Here is a 25,039-nt window from a genome sequence, read left to right as displayed (position 1 = left end):
CGAAAACAGGTAGTAAGAGAGCACTTGAGGCATAAGTCTCCTTTAGAAGGGCTAAGAACAAAAGCAAGCTGGGAGAACCAAGTCACATGCCTCCAAGCAAAGGCTGAAACCTGGCTCAGTTGAAGCTTGCTCAACTAGCAACAGTGGGTGTGTAGGTACACAGATCCTTCAGATGAATAAAAACTCCTGAAGGATATGCTACACCCAAGAAATCTTTTCTTTTTTTTTTTTAAATTTGTTTACATTTTTTTCAGATTTGGTTACATTCTTTTAATCCTTGCTAATTTTGTTTCTTGTTCAAGATTTAACCTACATACGGAGTAAAACCACAAAGAAAAGACATGCATAAGTGAGGCTGGTGGGAGAGGTTATGTGGGGGAGGTAGGGACGTGAAGTGGTTGTGGAGGAGGGACACATAGAAGGTTAGTTAGGGTTCTGTTAACAGTCTGTTTCCTAACCTGAGATGGGTATGCAGCTATTCACTTTATTTTATATACTCTTCTCTTTATATGATGTACAAGATTGTTTGTTTGAATTTTTACATTAAACAGAAAAGACTTAAGAAAATACAGTATATATAAATGCTGTATTTACTTCAAAATCTGGAATGGATTTCCTAGTTTGTCTACTATTGTTAGTTTATCTACTTGGACTTCTTTTAACTTAAGACTTGTAGGAAAGCAATTAAAGTCATCTTTTGGAAGTAGAATATTTGTTGATCTAGTTTCCTCTTTGCTATTTTATTTTAGACAGTAATTGAAGCATCTGTAGTAAGTATAATTTTTTTTAGGAAAGCCAAGTAACCAAATAGTTTTGACAGTCTTTCCAACTTTAGTGCCTTTTGCTATATTATTCAGATCTTTCGATTTTGGTGATTAAATTATAAACAATTTGTAATTTGTCTCCTATGAGAAAATTTTGTAATATTCTGGGTTAAATTTACATCTTATGGCTGCTAGAGATGAAAGGTTTTGCAATTTACATGTCTTTTTAATAGAAACTACATTTAAAAATGTATCTGTTATTTGAAGGCCAGAATCTGTATTGCTTTTAGAGGTAAGAGAAAGATCAACAAAACCCTTTTAAATGTTTTCAGCACCTAAAAATTTGAATGTTCATCAGTCAGTTACAAAAGAGTGTTGTCCCACTATTGTTGTAAAAAAAGTAGTTTAGATTGTACAATTTTTTAAAATTTTAATACTTGATTGAAAAACATTTTATTGTCCGTATGTTTGAATAGTGGTTATATTGGTTTTTAAAAGTTTCAAGTTAAGCATGAATGTATTGCTAGGTAACATGGATCTCACTTTTTCATGGCAGAATTTCCTCAGCAAAATTAGAAGAATGGATATTTCTATAATGAATTTTTATTTGAATTTTTTTGAAGTTGGCAACTTCTGAAGTGGAAGATGAACAAGCAGTTAAAATACTCAAAGAAATCTGATTGCAAAATCCTTCTATCATTAGTTCTCAACGTGATATTGCTTCCATGGGTATCTGTGGAGGTTTTTGTTTTTGTTTTTTTAGTTGCTCATTACAGGGTGGAAAAGAGCAGTATGACGTTTAGTATGTAGGGTCCAGGGATTATAAACATCCTACAATGTGTAGGCCAGTCCTGGACAATGAAGAATTGTCTGGCCCCTTTGCCAGTGGCACCCACCTTGAGAAAAAAGGTAGCTTTTCTCATTGTTTTAGATTTTTTTCCCCTAATGTTGAGCTGCACCCCACCGGCACAGAAGACCTGAACTTGCCCAGCTCAAGACCAAAGAAAGAGCTGAAGTCAGCAAGAGACATCAGTGGTTTAGTAGATAGAGGAATCTTACACTTATAAAGCAAGATCCTAGAGTGACACCCTATGTGTGAGGCAGATGGCAGGCGGGAAATGGCAGCAGTCTTTGCTGAGGAAGGGAGGGTTACAGGAAAATAATGTCAGGTTGGCTCATCTACTTGGTGCGAGGGTCTGCACTAAGCAGTTTAAAGATATGATTAATGGTATTTCATTTCAAAAACAACCCTGTGAAGTAGGTTTCGTAGTCTCCAGCTGTGTGACTTTACGCAAGTTACTTAACCACTCTGTGCTTCAGTTTCCTGTCTGGAAAATGAGATGATTATAGTACTTAGTTCCATAAAGTTGTTGTGAAGATTAGTTAATGCAAGCTTTAGATCAATGGTTTGCCATAGTAATTCCTCAAAAGTTGTTGATATTGATTATTATTGTTATTGTTACAAATCAGAAAACAGACTCAAGAGGATTATTCTGTTATTAAATTGGAAAACTGGAGATTGAAATCTTGTTATTTTTAAGATTTTACGCTATGCTGGGGTCCTTTATTTCCCCATTAAAAAAATTATGGTAAAATACATGTATCGTAAATTGCCATTTTAATCATTTTTAAACCATTTTAAGTATACAATTCAGTGGCATTAATTCCATTCACAGTTATACAACCACAGCTATACAACCATCACCACAATCTACTACAAAATTTTTCATCACTCCAAACAGAGACTCTGTAAACATTAAGCACTAACTCCCCCACTCCTCCCTTCCCCCAAGCCCTAGTAATGTCTAATCTACTTTCTGTCTCTATGAATTTGGCCATGCTAGACATTTAGTGTAAGTGGAATCATGCAGTATTTGTCCTTTTGTCTCTGGCTTATTTCCCTTAATATAATGTTTTCAGAGTCCATTCATTCATGTTGTAGCATGTAGCTTTGTTCCTTTTTATGGCTGAATGATATTTCATTGTATGAATATAGCATATTTTCTTTATCCATTCATCTGTTGATAGACACTTGGGTAGTTTTTACCTTTTAGCTATTGTGAATAATGGGCAACAAACATTGATATACAAGTGTCTATTTGAGTCTTTGTTTTCAGTTCTTCTGGGTATATACCTAGGAGTGGAATACTGAACCATCTCTGTTCAGCTTTTTGAGGAGTCACCAAACTGTTTTCCACAACAGCTCCATCATTTTATGTTCCTACCTGAAGTGTACAAAAGTTCCGATTTCTCCACATCCTTGCCAATGCTAATTTCCCTTTCTCTTTTTTTCTTTTTATTTGTAGTCATCTTAGTCAATGTGAGATGATGTCATGATTTTGATTTACATTTCTCTGATGACTGATGATGCTGAGCATCTTTTCATGGTCTTAATGGCCATTTGTGTGTTTCATCTGGAGAAATGTCCATTCAAGTTTTTTTTTTTAATTGATTCGTCTTTTTGTTCTTGAGTTGTGGAAGTTATATATGTATTAACTATTAAACCCCAGCAGATATATAACTTACACATATTTTCTTACATTCTGTAGGCTATCTTTTCACTTTCATAATAATTTCTTTGCACAAAAGTTTTAAATTTTGATGAAGTCCACCTTATCAGTTCTTCTTTTGTTGCTTATGCTGTTGGTGTTTTATATCTAAGAATCCATCACCAACTCCAAGGTAAAGAAGAGTTACCCCATACTTCCTTCTAAGAGTTTTGTGGCTTTAGCTCTTACATTGTCATGGTCTTTGATCCATTCTGAGTCAGTTTTTGTGTATGACGTGAGATGAGGAGTTCAACATCATTCTTTTGTATTTGGAAATCCTGTTGTCCCAGCACCATCTGTTGAAGAGACTATTCTTTCCCCACTGAATAGACTTGACACTCTTGTCCAAAATCAGTTGGCTATATATGTATGGGTTTATTTCTGGACTCTAAATTCTATTCTACTGGTCTGTATGTCTATCCTTGTTACAGTATCACCCTGTTTTGATTACTATAGCTTTGTGGTAAGTTTTGAAATCAGGAAGTGTGAGTCTTCCACCTTTATTCTTTTCAAGATTATTTTGACTATTCAAGTGCCTTGGGTTTCTGTATGAATTTAAGGATCAACTTTTCCATTTCTGAAAAAGCCATGTTACTTTTTACAGTCAGCTACTGAAATGTTATAACTTGAAATGCCTCTACATATTTGAGGTTAAAATTTAAGTTTTGGTCACCTAAGAATTTTCTGCTCATTGTCTTTTGGGGGTCTTTTAGAAAAGTCAAAAGAACTATCATTTGGAATACAATTATTTCCTAAATTCGTTCACTTATTCCCCAATTAAAAAAAAAATTAAAAGGAAACTTTATGTGTAGCTTCACAAGCAACTTGTCTTATTATCAATTTAGGGTCCGTTTCATTGAAGTAAAGCATTTTAAAGTGAGTGTAAGACAGCCTGCTACCCGTGTGGTTATTAAATAAATATTTTATTTATATTAAATATTCATTACGGTATAAGGTATTTGGATGAAAAGCAAGCTTAAGTAAAGAAAAAATTGTATCATCAGGGGTTCTGATCAAAATGGCAAGCTGAGCCAACGTATAAAGTCCTCCTTTCTGCACCAAACACAAAGATGCTGGAGAAAAATAGAGTAACAACAAAAATAGCCCAGCTGAAAAGAATAAAAAGGAAATTCCCAGGTGTTGCACGGGAAAGGAGAACGAAGCCAGAGCAAGGAATGATAGCTGAGAACAGTGAAGTCCACAGGCCTACTGGAGAGACCTTTATGGGGTACAGAATGAAGTCTTAGACACCTGTCGGGTGGCAGCGTGGCTGGAGTGTAGGCTCCTGGTTGAAGCCAGAATGCTCAAAAAATGCTATGAGGCAGGGATTCGAAGAACTCCATTTACTGTCTAGGGGAAGTGGTGAGAAAGTTTACTGTGTGTTTAAATTCCCACAAAATAATAATTAGAAAGAAAAGAGTAATAAAAAATTGGCAACCCAAGCTTCTTACACCATGTATAGGTATGAGGAGTGACTATACACTTCCTTCAGTGAGGCAGGAACTATTTTTCCAAGCTGAGAAAACATGAAAAATTGGTCTGTATCAAATTAAATTTAAAAAGTAAGTCCAACTACATGTCATTACTAGTGAAACTACTTAGAAGAGTAAAAATTACGTAGAAAATTTCAAAATAATGGGATGGGGAAAAAAGAACACTTAGTATGTTGAATATTGTGGATATTCAGCTGTTTTATGCCCAAAAATTGCAACTTCATATGATTCAACTAATAATAATCAAAAGAGCACGAGTAGAGCAGTTTTAATATCAGACTTTCAAGGCTAGAACAGTACTTAAGGATAGAGATTAAAGAACAATCAGCCTAGAAGAGAAAATAATAATGGTTTTGATTGTGCTTATTAATATAATCTCAAAACATGTATAGCAAAAACTGTATTATAAGGAGAAATTGACAGATCTATAGTGATAAAGGTCAGAAGTTATTAGACAAAAAGAAGATGGAAATTTGAACAGCAAAATATGTACAGGACCCCATTCAACAGTGATATATATTCTTTTGAAAGACATACCAAATCTTTCTCTAAATTTGCTACATAATAAGCCATAAAAGAAATCTCAGCAAATACCAGAGAACTGATATCAATACAGACCCCATTCTCTGATAACAGTGTAAAAAATTTAGAAATCAGCAAGAGCATGATCTGAAAACCCAGTGTTGAGAAACTAAAAAGAACACTTCTGAATGATTCATTTGGAAGGAAATTTCAACAGAGACTTGTTTCCAGCAGTATTGCAGACTGGACCCTCCTGTAAACAACTGAGAAACTTGTACAAAATATGCAATACATATTAGTTATATATTGGTGTGCTGGGAAGAAAATAAAGAATTAAAGAATACTTGGAGGCCAACAACCAAAGGAAACAGAAACTCTAGGAGGTAAGTCTTGAGGTATTTGCTGAACCCAGGGTTCTTAAAATTCTATTTCTTTGGATTGGCAGGGTGCAGGGAATAAAGGCAAGGTGCAGGGCCCTGCCAAGATTGGTACTCTGATAGAAGGTGCTCTTGTATAAATCTAGAACTTTCAAAGGACTTCACCCTCAAGTAAGAGACAACTAGAGATAAATCCTAACACAGGGTTGTGGTGAACCATGAGTGGGTTGTGAAATCAATTATGTGGTTACTGTCCAGCGTTGTTTTTTTTTTTTAATACCAAATGTAGTAATGCTTCATGTATTGTTTTAAATTTTGTGGGCTAGTGTATATTTGTATAAGAACATATACATGAGTATACTTAGTTGCATTGTTATTTTTACCATCATTCAGGCCTTGTCAAAAAAATTTGAAAGCTATTGTGTTAGAGAAGTCGTGGCATACATGCACAAAGAGGCATATGCAGCTACTCTTTTCAGCAGTATTTATAATAGCAAAATACTAGAAGTAATTTAGCAGTCTATCAATAGTAGAAAGGATAAATAATATTTTTATACAATGAAATTAGATGAAAGCTGTGTAACTCCATGAGTATAGTAGTCAAGCTGAGAAGGGAAAAGGTATGAGAAAGGAATAAAATATAAGATCCTAGGTAGAGGATATTTTCTCTAGTATATAGAAAGGGAACATACAGTAATTCAATACCATGAAATCCATAAGAAGTAGCCAAAAAAAATGCTTATTGAATTAGAAGCCATGATAAAAAAAGAAAAAGTTCTCTGAGTACTAACATTCAGGGAAAGCAAACCACCACTCACTGAACAAAAGTTAAAACTCAACATTATATTATTAAAATTATAACTTGTTGCTTGTTATGACACAACAAAACAAAAAATACACAATGCATCCACAGTGCTGCGTTTACATTTTTTATGTGTTTTACTCAGCTGGTCACCTGACTTTTGAATGCCGCAATTTTCTCCGAGTGGACCCCAAAAGGGATATAGTCTTGGATGTCAGCAGCACCAGCAGTGAAGAGAGTGATGAGGAAAACGAAGAACTGAATAAATTACAGGCACTGCAAGAAAAAAGTAAGCAATACTCCTTTCCCCCTCCATCCTTTAAAAATGTCTTTAAATGTTCTGCTATATAATGTCATGCTTATCTGTTGTTCTCTTGAATTTATCATTAAAGTATCTTTTTCATCTTCTGTAGGAAGTACTGCATAGGTAAGGGAACAGTCTTCAAACTTTGCAAGTAATTTGCCTCAAATCAAACAGTTGATCAGTGATAGAACCAGGAGGCAAGTCTATTTCTGATTCCACGACCCAGGTTTTATTGTTTTATTTTGTTTTGTTTTCTCATCTCACTTGAATGTGACACATGGGACAAAGAGTCTGATTTAAGATTTGGTTTCGAGTTCTGTTGGCTACTTTTTAGCAAATGACTTTTAGCAAGTCACTTACTCACTCCGAACCTTATTTTCCTTGTGAGATAACACAAAGGATCAGATGGTCAAATCACACTCATTCAAATCAGAGATGTTAGCAGTATCAAGCTTTACTAGTACAGTTGGCCCTTGAACGACAGGGGTTTGAACTGCACAGATTAATTTTATGCTGATTTTTTTCAATAATATATATTACAATACTATACAAGCTGCAGTTGGTTGAATCCCCTGATGCAGGCAGAACCATGGATGCAGAGGAACTGCATATATGGAGGACCAACTATAAGTTACGCTTGAATTTTGGACTGCATGGAGGGGCACTTTCCCTAGCCACTGAGTTGTTCAAGGGTCACCTGTAAGTTCAAGTATGCAAGTGGTCGTGAGACGTGGTCGTGAGGCATGGGCAAAGCAGCAAGAGTTCTGGGACTACCAGCACCACCCCCAGGTACTCACTCTGGCCAAGGTTAACACAAAAGATTTCTACATTACTTATGCAAAAGAAAGTCATTTTGGTCATGAAACATCTCAGTTTTGTATCCAGATAGTTACATCTTCCAGGGAGCCATGCCCCATAAATCCATAGATTCCAGGATTACTTAATCATTAACAGCCTTAGACAAACCAGATATGTTGTGCCATAAGCAGATATTCTCTTCCCAACAGCTTGGTCATGGACTTAGAGCTTTCAGGACTGTGAAGAAGTAAATTTCTGTTTTTAACACACCCTCCCCTCAAAAAAACCACAAAAAATGATTCCCTGGCTAGCAAATACTATTAATTTGTTTTCAGGAGGTCTATTACAAAGAAATTTGATTAAGTTACCTTCTTTCTTTCCTGGGGCCTCCTCCTCTCCCTTCAAAAAGAGAACAGATTTCAAACCAAATGTTTAACCGTTTCTCTCTCATCTTGTGTATAAAGTGGTCTATCCTCGCAATGGGGTTTTTAGGGACAAAATGTGATGATATATGTGAAAATATTTTGTAAACTACAAAATGCCATTATGGTAACTTTCACACAGAAGCAACATGCAATTTTTTTAAATACAGGTTTAGGCATGGGGTGAGAGAAATACAGAAAGTTTAAACTTACCTTATTTTAGGTTATTAGAGAACAATAAACACTTTACAATTTTTTAAACTTTCCATGTTATGTCCAGTGAAGGTAAGTGAAAAAGTGAAATGCCAGGTACAGGCCGAGAAGGCAGAAGAGGGTAGAGTCTCAAAGCAGGCAAACAAGAGTAACAGTAAATACAAGTATATACAACTTCAAGGTAAATGTAGCTGCTTGGATATTACACACTTAGTTTTGCTCCCTGCTGAAACAAGACAAAAATGATAGTAGAAGAATTTTTTAAAAACATATATCCACAATGACAAAGAAAATAAGAGTAAGAAAATTTTGCTGAAAAGCAAATGACTTAGTGATCATGGACTGCTCACTTAGAAAGCTTTAACCCTTTAACAGTGTGGAAAGCTGAGAAATAACATGATTATACACTTTAAAACCTCCTAAAGACTTGATAATGAGTATCCTTAGTATCTCTGAAAGTGAGAATGATTTTAAGGCTAAAAACAGAGGGAGTGGTTAAAAACCTAAAGTAATTAGATGCTCTGTTCCCTTCCCCTACTGTGTGAAGCCCTGTTCCCTCAGCAGACCGCCACAGGTCTGTTTTCTAGACAGGGTAAGACAAAAGGGTGTGTCTTTAAACTGGGACACACCAATCAAAAATGAAAATAGTTAAGTTAAAAGTTAGATACAGAATGGTGAGTTTATTTTTTTTAATGATAAAATAAAAATAATGAACAAGGAGAAAGTAAATAATTTTTAGTGTACTTATATAATTAGTTGTTTCGATGTTATGAAATAGAGACATGAAAAGGAAGAAAGAGAAATGTTATAAAAAACAAGGCTCAAAACCTATTTTTGTCTAAGTTCTGTTTTCTATTTTGTCTCTGTACATATTTGCTTCTATTATACTGCATATTTTTAAATGTTGGTTTAATATCTTTCATTGAAAACAAAAGAAATCTAAATGAGAAATAAATCAATTTTTGGTGCAAATTATTGCAGCATAATCAATTATTGACACAAATTAGAAAAGACTGAGACCTGTGCAGCCTTAGAAAATATATCACCAGTACTAGGAGCAGAGAAAGATAGAACAGCGCAAGCAAGGATTATAAGCTTTTACTGACTCACTGTATGTATGTGTATGTATGAACATGCTTACTGTCTGGTGGTACTACAATTTCACGATTATTAAGGTTTTACATTGTGCTTTGAACTTCCTGAAGAAACTTGCTTTTGAATTGTAAGTGGTAGTAGCAAATATCTCAAAAGCTGTTTTTATGTTACAGTATGCATAAAGTCAAGTAAAATGATTTTACTGTTTACAAAGGACCAAAGAAATTCAAGAGTATGAAAATTTTTTCCTCATTCAATTTACCTAATGTTAACATTAATCAGCAACTTGCATATAATTAGAAGGTGGTCCTTCCCTCATATCTCATCCCTTAATATTTAACAATATTCTTTTAGTTCAGTACAGAAATGTTGTATTTTGACAGATTTGGAGGATTTTGGCTTAGTTTGGTTTTTGTTTTGTTTGTTTAGGAGTATTTATGTTAAATTCATACGTGATTTTATTTAAGAATGATTGACACTAAAAAATGCCTAGGAGAGTTACTGCTAGAATCAGATTCAAATGAATGACTTAAAATGGTGGTTTCAAGCTTCATAAACATAGGGCTTAAATTAATCCACAGGATAATTGGAGTAAAGCCTATATTTGGCTCAAAATGTACTTTTTATAAGAGAGCTGCAGAAGATACTTGCTAAGTGGTTGATTGGAAGACATAAGAGAGAATGGGAAATTTAGATTAATGAGTCTAGGGTTGGAACTGCATGGTTAAGTATTTAAAAGCAGCGGGGATTGCTGCAACCCGGTGGCAGATTGGCAAACGAACATCTAGCCGAGCCTGCTGGCACTGCTAGGATGCCGAGTCTTCCATACTATCCTAAAGCTGTCTCTAAACACTGGATCATAACCTCTGACACCTGTGTGCTACACAAGAGACAACCACTCTTGCTGATCATTCCAAAATGTAAGTACATAAGGACCTTCTTGCCTTCTATTTTGTACTACAAAGGTTGGTTGTATCATTTCCCAAGAAATTATTATTTTGCAAAAACTTAAACTCTTTTCCCTGCTATGCCGGTGTATATTTCAGTATCCTGTCTCAGAAGGAACCTCAATAAATAGAGGTGAATAGTTTTAATAGTGGTAGTACAGAAACACTGAACTATCTAAAATAAACTTTTGTCCTCAGTGCTTGAATCCTCAGAGCCTTTACTATCATTACTGCTAGTTTCTAAGGATAAATAATCAGGAAAAAAAAATTCCTGAATTCTAGAACTAATTTTGTATATAATCTGATCAATGGATTCCTTATCCATCTTTCCATAATGGAAGAGGAAAGTATTCCCAGAGCTACTTTTATTTCGCTTAGTTTCTCATAACTTTTTATGACATATTTACAATAGTTATTCTGAACTTATTATACCTATGAAAAAAAGACAGCTATTCAAGAGAAAGCTAAAGTGACTATTTTAAGATCAAATCATGTAGATTTCAAAACTAAGACAAGGAATAAGGAAGAGTTTTTTAATAGTGATAAAAGGGTTAGTTAGCCACGAGGACATAAGAATACTGTTTATGCACCTAAACTAATAACAAAATTTAAAATATGTGAAGCAAACCTGGATGAAACTACCAGGGAAAGTCCTTGTGGATTAAAAAAAATCTATATTTATAGTCAGACTTCAACACAACTCAGTAATTGATTGAACAAGTAGACAGTAAATCAGAAAGGATAGAGAATATTTGAATAACACTGTCAACCAACTTGACCTATTTAACATTTATAGAACACCTCACCCAACAACAGCAGAACACACTTTTTTTAAGTACATACAGAACATCTACCGAAATAGGCCTTATTATAAGGTGCTATGAAACAAGTCTCAGTAAATTTTATAGGATTCAAGTAATGCAAAGTATCTTCTCTAGCCACAAGGAAATGAATAACAGCTTCCTGTTAATTCCCAAATAACTAATCTAGCACATTTCTAAATATTCCATTGGCTCAAAGAAAAAAAACCAAAGGAAATTAGAAAGTATTTTTGACTATGAAAATAAAACACAACATAACATTTATGAAATGTCCCTAAAGCAGTACTTAGAGGCAAATATTTGGCACTCCATGCCTGTATTAGAGGAGAAGAAATGTCTCAAATTTATGACTTCAGCTCCTACCTTAGCACATTAGAAAAAGAAGAGTAAATGAAACCCAAAGAAAGCAGGAGAAAGGAAATAATAAAGATCAGAAGTGAAATCAGTGAAACAGAAAAAAAAAAAAAAATAGAGAAAAATCAGTGAAACGAAGTTTGATCTTTGAGAAGATCTATAAAGTTAAAAATTCAGTATCCAAGCTGATCAGGTTAAAAAAGAAAGAAAGAAAGAAAAGTTATAAATTACCAATATCAGAAATGAAAGAAGTGACAACACTACAGATTATACAGATGCTAAAATAGAATAAGAGAATAGTATGAACAACTTATTCCAATAAATTGGACAACTTAGATACAATGGACAAATTACTTGAAAGATAAAAACTATCAAAACTCTTTCGAGAAGAAATAGATAAACTGAGTGGCCTGCATCTGTTACAAAAGTTAAATGTTATAAAACTTTGAACAAAGAAAACCCCCAGTTAATGGCTTCTCATGAATTCTGCTAAACATTTAAAGGAGAAATAATACCATTTCAACATAAAATCTTCTAAAAATTAAAGAGGGGATACTTTCCAACTCAGTTTATAAGACCAGCATTACCCCATAACAAAACCAGATAAAGACACTACAAGGAAAATAGAGACTCCTGTAAACACAGACACAAATGAGAATTTTAAGCAATTAAAAGAGTTTTAGTAAATCAAATCCAACAACATATAAAAAGGATATTTTGACCAAGTGAAGTTTATCACAGGAATTACAAGATTTGTTTTACATTCAAAAGTCAGTCAATGTAATTTACCATTTTAATCAGATTTAAAAAGAAAATCTAGAGTATTTTAAGAAAATTAATATTTTAAGAAAAATTATTTGGGAAGTCCATCTTCCCTTTCTGATAAAAATTTTCAGCATACTAGAAAAAGAAGGAAGCTTCATCAGCCTGCTAAGGGACATCCATAAAAAACAAAGATTACACTGTACTTAATGGTTAAATCCTGAATGTTTCCATAATATAAGGAAAAAAACCAAAGATGTCCACTCCTTCCACTTTTATTCAACATTATAGTGGAGATTCAAGCCATGTAATAAGGCAAGAAAAATCAATTAAAGGCATCCAGAGTAGAAAGGAAAGAGTTAAAAACTGTCTTTGCAGATGACTTGGTCATCTCTGTAGTAATCCTAAGGGGTCTACTCAGAAAGCTTCTAGAACTAATAACTGAGTTTAGCAAAATTGTAGGATGAAGATCAATCAATGGGCAAAAAAAATCAATGTATTTCTGTATGCCAGTAGTGAACAATCAAATTAAAACTTTTAAACTACCTATTATAATAGCATATATGAAATTCTTAGGGATAAAAAAGACAAAAGATGTATAAGACTGAAACATACAAAACATTGCTGAGGGAAATTAGATCAATCAATCAATCAAAAGATATACCAACGTGATTTATAGATTCAATCCAATCACAGTCAAAATTCAAGCAAGCCGTTTTAGAAAATGACAAGTCAATTCTAAAGTTCTTGTAGAAATGTAAAGAATTTAGAGTAGCCAAAATATTTTGAAAAAGAACCAAAGTTGGGAGATTAACACAACCTACTTTCAGAACTTTCTGGAAAGCTACAAGTAGTCTGGACCATGTGGTATTGATGTAAAGACAGATTAGTGTAACAGAACAGCCCCATATATACATGGCCAATTCATTTGTTAGTTAAACTTTATTTTGAGATAATTGTGGATTCATATGCAGCTGTAGGAAATAACACAGAGAGTTCTTGTACCCTTTACCCAGTTTCCCTCAGTTGTAACATCTTCCGAAATGTATTACAGTATCACAATATGGACATTGACATTGATACAGTCTAGATATAGATTATTTCTAACACTACAAGGATCATTCATATTGCCCTTTTATAGCCATACCGTTTTCCTTCTTGTCCTTATCACCTTCTTAATCTCTGGCAACCAACATTTTGCAATTTCTATCATGTCATAATTTCAAAAGTGTTTTATAAGTAAACCATTTGGTATTTAACTTTTCCAGATTGGATTTTTCTCACTAGCTCTAATTCTCTAGAGATTCAGTCAGGTTGCTATATTTATCAATAGTTTGTTCCTTTTTATTGTTGAATAGTAGTCTGTGGTATGGATACCAGTTTTTTTAAGCATTCACCCATTTAAGGACATCTGAGTTGTTTCCAGTTTGGGGCTATTACAGATAAAATTGCTATCAGTAGGATTTGGGTAAATATAAATCTTTTATTTCTGTGAGTTAAATATCCAAGAGTGCAATTGGCTGGGTTTTATGCTAATTGCGTGTTTAGTTTCTTAATAAACTGCCAAACTGTTTTCCAGATTGGCTACACTGTTTTACATCCCTACCAGAAATGCATGAGTGATCTATCCTCACCAGCATTTAATGTTGTCAGTATTTTTAAAAATCTTAGCTTTCTGATGATGTATAGTTATATCTCCATGTGATTTAATTTACATTCCCTTCTGACTGGTGATGTTAAACATTGAATGTTGAGTCCTTTATATATTCTGGATACTAGTCCTTTGTTAGATACCTGGTTTGCTAATATTTTCTCCCAATATGCCCAATATGTAGCTTTTCTTTTTATCCTCTTAATAAGTCATTCACAGAGCAATAGTTTTTAATTTTGAAAAAGTTCAATTTATTAATTTTTCCTTTTATGTGCTTTGATTTCAAGTGTAACTCATTGCTCATCTCTGGGTCACAAAAAATGGTCTCCTTTACTCTTTTCTAAAGGTTTTATAGTTTCATATTTTACATTAAGTTTATGACCCATTTTGAGTTGACTTTTGTATAAGATGTGAAATTTAGAGCACCTACTATTTTGCTTAAGAATGACCAATTGTTCCAGCACTGTTTGTTGAAAGGCTGTCTTCCCTCCATTGAAATGCTTTTATGCTTTTGCCAAAAATCATTTTGTCATATTTATGTGGGTTTGCTTCTAGGTTGTCTATAATGCTCCATTGATCTGTGTCTATCCCTCCACCAACGTAACTAATGCAGCTACGTTAAGTCTTGAAGTTGGATAGACTGATTTTTTCCACTTTATTCTTTTTCAAAGTTGTTTCAACTATTCTAGTTTCTTTTCCTTTTCATAGAAATTTTAGAGTAATGTTTATATATGCAAAAAATCTTGCCTAGATTTTGGTAGGAATTGCATTAAACATGTTTATCAATCTGGGGGACAATTGACATCTTTACTGTATTGAGTCTTCCAGTCAATGAACGTGATATCTCTCTCCATTTATCTTTGATTTCTTTCCTCAGCATTGTGTAGTTTCCAGCATGTTTTAGTAGATTTACACCTATAAATTTTCTCTTTTTTTGAAAAATTGTAAATGGTGTTTCATTTTTTTTATTTTTATTTTGCTGTCTGCATGTTCACTACTAGTGTGTAGAGATACAATTGAGTTGTGTATGTTTATCTTTTATCCTTACTGAACTCACCGATAGTTCCAGTTTTTTTTTTTTATAGATTCTTTGGGGTTTTCTATATAAACCATCATGTCATCTGCAAATAGGAACAGTTTTATTTCTTCCCTTTTTTCTCTGTAAGCCTTTTGTTCCCCTTGAGTGGTTGCGGTGGCTGGAACTTACAGCATTATGTTGAAAAAGAGCAGTGAGAAGTGACGTACTTACCTGGATTCCAATTCTAGGGGGCAAAAACATGCAGAGTTTAACTATTAACTGCAAGGTTTTCTTGTAGAAACTCTCTTTATCAAGTTGAGAAAGTTTCCCTGTATTCCTATTTTTTAAGAGTTTTTATTTTGCCAAATGTGTTTTCTGCATCAATTGATAAGATTCTATGATTTTTTTGTTTAGTCTGTTAACAGTGGATTAAGAGTATAATAGTGGATTACATTAACTGATTTTTTTAATTGAAGTGTAGTTGATTTGCAATGTTATGTTAGTTTCTGGTGTACACCATCATGATTCAGTCATACATACTCTGTTTCATATTCTTTTTTATTTTTAATTTTTCATTTTGCTTGTTTTGGAGGTGGTAGCTGGGTTTGTTTGTTTGTTTGTTAATGGAGGTACTAGGGATTAAACCCAGGACCTCATGTGTGTTAGGCACATTCTCATTCAGTGATTATTTCCTGCCATTGTGAAACCTTCCACTGAGCTTTTTATTTTGGTTTATTGTATTTTTAGTCTAAAATTTCTGTTTGATTCTTCTTTGGATTTTTTATTTCTTTAAGGTTTTCTATTTTTTCATTTGTTTCATGCATGTTCATAATTGCTCATTGAAGCATTTTTATGATGGCTGCTTTAAAATCTTTTTCACATAATTCTAATATTTCTCTTACTGTGGTGGTGTCACCTATTAGTTAATTTTTCACTCAATTTGAAATCTTCATAGTTCTTGGTTTGATGATTTCTTTTCAGTTGAAATTTGGGCATTTTTATATTATATCACAAAACTCTGGCTTTTCTTCAAGCCTTCTGTTTAATCTGATTTTCTCTGGTACCATTCCAGAAGGGAAATTGAGAATGCCACCTTGTTACTTCCAGGTGGAAATAAAAGTCCAGTTTCACCACTCAACCTCTACCAACACCCAGGATGGACATGCCTTCTTATTACTGCTGGGTGAGGGTAGCAGTTTCAGCTCCTGGTGTGGTATCCCCTGACACCACGGTGGGAGTGGTCTTGCTGCCATTGGGTGATGGCGAAAGCCCTGACGTTCATTAGATCTCGTCTGACAGTACTTAAGCATGGATGAGAGGTGTGCCTCATTACTGCTGGGTAGGGGTGAAAATCCAGACTCCCTGTGTGGTCTCCACTGACACTGTTAGTGGAAGTCTCATAACTGGCCAGTGAGGATGAAAGTTTGCCGCACTACTTAGACTTCTCAGGCAGGGGGAGTGGAACGTCTTATCACAGCCCCACAAGGGGAGAAGTCTATGTTCTCCACTCAGCCTTTGATGACGTGTGTGGGGGTGGTGCCATGTTCTTGTCTGTGGTGTTTGGCTGGAGAATGGCAGTTATTATCTAAAAGTTTCCTGTTACTAGGTTTTCCCTTTCCTGGTCCTTTGGCTAGAGAGAGCAGACTTTTGTTGGGGCATTTTTGTTAGCACCAGGTTACCAGCTTCTTCAGCTCTAAGTCTGGGCTGCATAAAGCAAAAAGAAATTCCAGGGAACTCAGCACTGCGTCATTTTCTGGAGTTCAAGATCCCTAGCTAGTGTTTGTCTTTCCACCTTTCAGAGTCATCTTCTGTTTGTTTTTCTAATGTCTGAGTTTTTAGTTATACTTAACAGGAGGAATAGGAAAAGTACATCTACTTCATCTTCTCAGAAGATGTTAAGTGAAAGAAATAAGTTGGAAAATATTATATATGCCACAGTCCATTTTTCAAATGAGAAGAAAACTTGAGACTTATGTGTAACGATGTTGATATAAGTGAATGTTTTAGTTATATACCGAGAAAGCCCAGAAGAATACACATCAAATTGTGTATTTAAAAAACAAGTTATAGTATGTATTCTCTCCTTCTAAGATACTGACAACATGAATATTAGATTTGTAGTTATTGTCCCATGATCCTAGGATTTCATGATCCTAATTTTGCTTGAAAAAGAAAATTTTTAAAATTATGCATGGTTATATTGTTTTGTTTTTTAAGATCTGGAATAGTGCACACCAAATTGTTGACATTGATTTGCTTTAGGAATTAGAAGTGGAATACTTGAATTTTTTACTTAATGTACTTAGTAGTGTTTGAAATTTTTATTCAAAGCATGTAATACTTGTATAAGGTTTCTGATGAGTACAACGATAATCAAGAAAGGGGACATCGTTACAAGAAAAGTGCAGTAGTCTGACAGTGAATTCACCAGCCAACAAGCCAAATCAAAAAATGTGTACATACCATATTAGTATATAAACTCACGATGACCTGATTCTTTCCCCTCAACACACAGGAGTAAATGAAGAAGAGGAGAAGAAAAAAGCAAAAAGCAAAGAGAAAATCAAGTTGAAAAAAAAAAGGAAAAGGTATTTAAAAAAATTGTTTTTTGAAAACCAGGACTGTGAGTCCAGGATGGATTATAAAATTTTATTTTTCATGTTATAGTACAGTTAGTTTATATTGATTTTAATGAAAGTTAGATGTTTAATTGTTTCAGTAAAAGAACAAAATCCTTCATGTTAGGATTCAAAAATAAAGTCAGCCCTCAGCCACCTTAAATTATCTTTTTTGGAGCAAATCAAGGTAAAAATAAATAACAGGCCCACCCCCTTTTTTATGGATTCTTATTGTATTCTAGAATTTTTAAGTTTTAAAACATCAGTTTTTAATTGAACGTAACTCTAAATTCTTCACATACGTATTTTGTTCTCATATATATGAAGTCGGAGCTTAAATATTTGTATTCTCAAAATATCATTGCCATGGCTAAGACATTGATTTATTAGTAGGATTTATGTACTCATTTGTCATGCTAAGAATTCCTTCAGATCTTTCAGAATTTTCACCAGCTACCTATGAATTTTTACTATCAATTCTTTTAACAGCTGGTTAAAGAAATTGATCAAAAAACTTAAAGCGCAACTTCTTCCATAGTTAGTGAGTGCACTTTGATTCATACTAAAATAAACATGTACATATAGACACTTTTTAAGGTGCTTAGCAGGTAGGGATGTCTAGCTTAGACCTTGATTCTCTGACAGAGTGTGTTGTGCAAATCAGGGGTTGTCACTTTGTAGTTTTTATAGAGCATGTGATATATGCAAACACCCCAGCTACTTTATAAATTGGAAAAGTTAGCTCACTTTCAGATGTTGGGAGTTAAATAATAATGTTTAATGTAAAAACTAACATAGGAAGGTAGAGCTCAGTGCAATCTGACTGGTGTGTTGTTGAATCATTTGTATTAGCCCAGCAAGATGGATTGCTTACAGGAAAAGTGAGATTTTCTATTTTCTTCCAAATTCTAATATACTTGTTGTATAGTAACGTATTGGTTATTCAAACCTCTCTACCTTGGGCCTCACAGACCCCGGGTAGGGCCCGAAATTAAAAGAACTTTTTTTTTGTAAGTGCACTTAGCAAAGATAATGCCACCAAATGTGGTTGCTATGCCAAAGTGTAACATTCTGCCTTAAAAAAGAGAATCCCGGTCCAAAAAGCCAAAGAAAAAAGTGCAGGCAGAGAAGCAGCTCTGGTCAGAATGCAGAGTTGAAGCAGGTCTTTAAAACAGGAAAACACACAAGAATTGAGAACAACAGAGTTGAAGAAGGTGCAAAAGAATACAAGAGAAAATAAGCTTAGGAAATGGGGGAGTCTAAGTAAGTAGACAAGGAAGAGGAAGGAGTACAATGTTACAGAAACAGGGCAAACTCAGAGTCCCCAACCAAGAAAGGCAGCCAGGAAATTCACACAGTGAGTCACTCTGCAGACACAAACTCTCAGTCTCATGTGGTTCCTTTTTCTTCTCCTGTAGATCTCTGCCAGGTTTCCTTAGTTTGGATTTTAACTTCTAATGTTTAAATCACTGAACTATCTCTTGGGAAGCCTTTTTTTTGTTTTAAATTAACTCAGTTTCTGTTTTGTCACACATGTTTGGGGTTTGGGTATTGGTGAATGTTGGACACCTTTTTATAAAAGATCTTAAGAGTTGGTGTTCTTTGTTCTTTTTCATTAGAGGAAAGAATTCTACAGATTTTTTCCCCCTAATTTAATATTAGAGTAACATAAGAAAAATAAAGTATAATGATAAATCATCCTTATTTATATAGAGGATACATTTAAAAACATCCTTTCTCGAACTAGTGGAAATTATTTTAGAATGCAGATGTTCATCTGTATCACTCTCCATCTAAAAGAATCAAGTGCTTTAACTTGAAAAATACAAAAAAAAAAAAAAAAAGAACAAAAGTGCTCTTATTTTGTTGATTTTCAGCTTTCATCCATTTCTATGGAGGTACAATTACAGCCCTTTTTATATAATTGCATTCTTTGTGTCTAAAAGAATATGCTAAGAAGTCATTACATACACAAGTGAATTGTGTATATAAAAAGGGTTGGTAAATGCCACTTTCTTTGCCTTATAAGAAAGATTTTGAAGGGTACACAGGATGAAAAACAAAAAAAAAATCACACAAAAATTACTTCATCCTTACTGAATTAAAAACCGATAACTAGAAATGAGCAGAATAGAGACAATTGTTTTATTAGTTTCTCTGGCTAAGTGGCTAAAATTCTGAATACAGTATTTTAAGAGAATACAAATATATAAAGCACATTTTATTTGCGTTTCTTTATGTTTATACCCTCTCCCTTGCTCCAAGAAGGATTTAAGGCAGTTCAAATCCCATTTAAATTTCCCCATCAGCCATAAATACAGTTATCAGTCAGTATGTATTATTGCCTGTAGGTCTTATTCGTCCAGTTCCACTGAAGAGGACACTTCAAAACAAAAGAAACAAAAATATCAGAAGAAAGAAAAGAAAAAAGAGAAGAAGAATAAGTCAAAAAAGGGGAAACATCACAAAAAGGACAAAAAGAAGAGAAAAAAGGAAAAGCATTCTTCTGCCCCTAATAGTTCTGAAATCTCCAAAAAGTAACTGAGATTTTGGCCTAAGCCATTACATTTAAAAATTTGGTTTCAAAAATTATTTTACCTTCCTTGAAATTTGCTATATAATTATGCTTTGCAATAAATCACAGCCTTTTCCATGTAGACATTTTTTCATATATGGGACCATTTTTGTCTGCCAATATTTTGATATGTTATGATTATAAAGTGCTGAATCAGTCTTACTATTTGATAGCCATGCCCAAAGTATGGATAGCCGTGCAACAAAACCCAGCAGTTTTGGTGTTTGTGTCTGTGTCTAGTGTTACTACTTCGTCAGTTGATTGTAAACAGCTTTCCTACGATCAACACAGGTAATCTGCCTAACAGTTACGAGTATTGCTGAATTAAGTACCCACCTTCCAGTGATGAAGTGAGGTAGCGGATTATGCTTTGCTCTTGACACTGAAAAATGTAGCAGCTTTAAATCCTGTGATAATGTACAAAGATAGTGAAATTCTTCACTGCTGTTTTTAAACCAGGCTTTTTTGGAAAGTCATAGGAGATGAAGCTGCTTTATTGGTCTTGACCAGAACTTTTTAAATGAATGGTGTCGGGAGATGATAATGAAAATATTTATAACAAAATTTCGCTGTTTCCTGAAATGCAGAGTTTCTAATACCTGCCTCCTTTGTTTTTGTAACAAAATATTTCTTCCTTGTTTAAAATGACAAGCCTAGTACAGCCTATTTGTAAGTCTCACAGAGATGATACTGTGTTGGGCAAGATTTTTAGGATAGACTCCTGGGTGGTTTTACAAATGTGCCATATTGGCACGTCTTAAAGAGATACCTCAAACACAGAACTTTTTATTTAGAAGGGTGACAGCTAAATCTTCATTAGAATTGATTTTTTATTTTATTCAGTATGTAAATTTTATGAAGCTTGTTTCTATGAGTAATGTGAAACATTTTTATAAATGTAAACATATATATATTTATTTGTCTGAAATAGTTTGTAGTTTTGAAGCAGGTTTCCACTGAATTTATGATTTCGTAAATGACCAGTTTGGGGTGTTTCTCTCTTTTACTTCAATCATAAACCTCAGGAGTAGCGACAAAAATTTAGGATTAAGATTTTTATTCTGTACTTTTTAAAATTTTAAGAGCCAGGGAGTTACATCATGAAAGCCTTTATATAGCAATGGAAATTTTGTATGAGTAAGCATTTTCAAACACGTATTAGCAGATATAAATGTTTCTACATTTTTAATTTCACAATGATCAATGTTACTTACTTTGCTTACTACTTGGATATCCCTTATGTCCAATAGTTAAATACTTACTGTTGTAGCAGCATCAAAAGTCAACTGGTTATCATGGCACAGCACCAAAGATTGTAAGTACCTCACTCTGGTGCAGGTATAAAATTTCTAATTGGTGACCTACAGACGTGGCTGTAGGTGACATCATTATGATGAAATCAGGTGAGTACACACAACCTCACAGGCTGGAAGGGTGTACTGATTACTTCCTTCACCCAGCACCCCTACCTGGCGTGACCTCAGCGAGACTGGGAGAGCCTCATAACTCCTCTTAACATACGCTTTCTGTGCTCAGATTCTAGGGAAGCTACATCCACGTCTGTATCTTAGTATTACAGCCATGGAAGCTCTCACGCTTCTAGCTTTTCCATAATGTAACTCAGTCCTGTGGCCTCCTTAGAAGTCCTCTTGTTTAAATAGCTCAGTCAGCTGTTTGGAGAGAAACACAGAGCTCTAGGTTCTTAAGGGTAATTTTTGCCTCTGCTGTAGTTGATGCATTTTGGGAAACTGGATTTTATGAAAATATAATTCTTTGGTTATCAGGATGAAATAAGTAAAAATAAGTTTTTTAAAAAACTTTAAAAAATGATTAGAAAATGCTAATACATGCAAAAAAGATGGTCTTATCCTATTGAGTGTGTAACGTGATTAAAAATGATCATTGTAGTGACACAGTTAATCCAGTTACACGTAAGTTTTACTTCTGTTAATTATAGAGGTAATAAATTTGTTCATCCGATTTGTTTTCTGAATGGTGACACAATCAGTGACTCAGAGTTACGTAAAATTCAGCCCTCATTAACCAATATAGTATGCAAATTAAAAGATTTTAATGCTCAGTAATTTTTCCCCACTGGAAAGCATCTTGGAATTATTAAGTAAATTTCCTATAGCATGATAATAATTTATGAAAGATCTCGTCTGAATAAAAATCATTTATTTTTACTAAAGTAATTGTCTTCTAAAGTGATCTTGTTATTATTATTGGGATTGGATGCAGATCTCAATATTATAGGAGAAAATCAGTGGCATTTCCTCTCAGGCAGTTTATAGCAGAAGGAAAACTGAACTGAACAGTAAAAATCCAAAAGTCCTGGTCGTTCTAACTACCTGTGTGACCTTCAGCAAAGTCATTGACCTTCTCTGGGCCTTGATGTCTTTCATCCATAAAATATCATACCAAATTACCTCTGAGATCCCTTCTAGCCCTGTATTTACAACTCATTCTGCCAAAAATTATATAGCCCTAGGTTGCCTTCAATTAAACTAGATTAAAGAGTTATCAGTAATAGTCTTGTTAAATGCCACCGAGTCCTTTCCTGAGCAAACATTTATGGAGTGGCTGGCATGGCAAACAGTGTGTTAAGTACCAGGGATACAAAGATAATAAGACACATTTGCTTCCCTGAAAATAATTCACAGTTTCGTTGGTAGGAGAAACAGCAGAACTCATCATTACATGTTAAGCACAGTACATGTGTTTATAGAAACACTGAGGGGTCCCTAACCTAGTCCAGAGAAGTTAGAAAAGGCTACCTAGAAAAAGTAATACCTGAAGTGCATTTTGATAGAGGATGAGAGTGGGAGTTACAGGAATTCCGGACAGAATGAGGGCTGTGAACAAAGCCCACAGTAGAAAAACGAGTGGGGGCAGGAGGGGATGTCGAGAATTATAAGCATATGTGAGGCAGGAAGTGGTAAGAATTGAGACCACCATTCTAGGTTCTTAGGTCCCAGAGAAGGAAGGTTTATGTTCCATGTTTGGGAGCTTGGACTTTATCTGTAAGGAAGAGACACCATTAAGAGAGTTTTAAGGAAAGAGATGATTTGTTAGGGTTGGTTTCATCCATTTCATAATCCAATTCCGCAGTTTTTAAAGGATGAAATTGCTCTCATTAGAAGGCCACGTAGAAAGTAATTTGAACCTTTTATATTCTATTATTTGGTCTCTTCATCTAGACCCTCTTTTCTTTCTAAGATCTGATCATTTCTAAAAATTACAGCGACTGAAGTCTTCTAAAAAGCTCCTGTAGTCTTTATCAGACCCGTTCCCAGAATTATATGCGTATGTACGCAATTTGAAATGTGTTTGCTTTTAATTTTATTCTAGGTTATTTTTGACTGACTTAAAATATATTGTGCTATATTAGTATTTTCAGTCCAAATAAATCATTTAAAATATATTTTTCAATGCACAGACTGTCATAATTTGATAAGGCTTCAATATTTTGTCTCTATATTAGGAATATTACGAAGCACAACTGCTTCACAGTCACAGGGACACATACCAGCTGGTCCACCAGATGAGCCCTGTCGCTCTCCCTCAGGTAACCTGGCTCAGCAGGGAGTGCTCCAAGGACCCCAGCTGATGTTTGTACTGAGATTCAGTTTTCCTGGGCAGATGGCATCCAAGAACGGTAGGGTTTTTTTATGTCAGCTTGACGATAATTTCACTTGCAAAGCCCAGGGTCTTCAGACTACATTTGTATCCTCCCAATTCCTCCAAAACTTTGCAGAGTGCCAGAGAATTGGGTTGCCTCTCCCAGAAGCACAACGCATGGTGCATCCAGCCCTGCCCAGCCCTACTTCGCCTGTCCCACCAGTTGGGAAGAGTCTGGGGGACTAGGAGCATTTTGCTGGCCCCGAGTCTCTAAGTTTCCTGCTTCTTGTGTCATTTATGGCATCTGCTCTTGCCCTTGAGCAACAAGAGTAGACTGTGCCAGTGCCTTAACTAAATTCTGCCAGCCTAGATTTTCACCAGAGGCAACATCTCATTAGTAAGAATTATTAGTATGTGTATCAAGGTAGCCAATTTTCTGGAATTGATTTGTTTTTCATCAAAGCTGGATAAAAGATCAAGCACCCACAAATGCTTTATGTGATTTTTCACAAAAATAAATAAAAATTCTTTGCTTTTATGATCACATAAAATGTCATTTTTGTAATGGAAATGTTTTAACCTTCAGACTTCACACACCGAGTAATTTTAATATTTAAACATTGGCAAAACTGTGGTCTTTTTGAACGTGAAATCCAACACAGGCAGAAGGATGTTGCAATAATGATCTGGAACTATGTTGTCAATTTAGTCACATGTGGCTAATTAAACTTAGACTGTTTAAATGAAAATGTATTTCTTCAGTTGCACTAGCCACATTTCAAGTGTCCAGTAGCCACAGGTGGCTAGTGGCTACTGTGTCACAGCACAGATACAGAAAGAACATTTCCATCATCACAGAAACTTCTACTGGACAGTACTGGAATCTTCAGTTCTTGGTAAAAATTTTGACAGCCCGATGATCAAAAGTTTCTAACCCTGAGTTTTGCATGCCTGAGAGCAATAAGACATAGCTTTTTTTTCTCCCCTCAGCCGACCAGAAAAGCTGTATTTGGCACATTTTGAAAGGCTAGTCTTCCAGCTACAGAAACTGTACACGGTAGATGTGTTAAGGAGAGCCAGCTTAAAATTAATCCTTTTTTCCTGCTGAATTCCATTATAAGATCAGGTCTGTGTTGTTATAACAGAAATCACATTTGTGAATAAAAATCTTTTAAAACAATTATAATTTGCAAACACTGTAGTTTACTTCTAGAGCTCTAAGATATTACTGCAGTAGCTTAGATGGGCCTGGAGAACTTACTTGGTTTATAAATTTCATCATAGAGATTCTTTAGGAACTTTATCAGTGAACGATTTTTGTTATGGTTATCCT

At 34.5% G+C, this 25,039-nt stretch overlaps 1 protein-coding gene across 1 annotated transcript in view; it reads left to right on the top strand.

Moving 5' to 3' along the window:
* The window catches only part of SREK1IP1 (SREK1 interacting protein 1), a 33,011-nt gene extending 10,731 nt beyond the window's left edge, over positions 1-22,280 (top strand). Inside the window, exons 3-5 of the mRNA XM_010974918.3 lie at positions 6,653-6,796; positions 17,408-17,480; positions 19,862-22,280. Of these exons, the coding sequence (XP_010973220.1) occupies positions 6,653-6,796; positions 17,408-17,480; positions 19,862-20,051 (407 nt within the window). The 3' untranslated portion in view covers positions 20,052-22,280. The remainder of the gene's footprint in view (positions 1-6,652; positions 6,797-17,407; positions 17,481-19,861) is intronic.
* The last annotated feature ends 2,759 nt before the right edge of the window (positions 22,281-25,039 follow it).

This window comes from Camelus dromedarius, chromosome 3 (genome assembly GCF_036321535.1).
Source record: "Camelus dromedarius isolate mCamDro1 chromosome 3, mCamDro1.pat, whole genome shotgun sequence".
Classification (NCBI taxonomy): Eukaryota; Metazoa; Chordata; class Mammalia; order Artiodactyla; family Camelidae; genus Camelus; species Camelus dromedarius.
This window is presented reverse-complemented; position numbering and strand designations above follow the sequence as displayed.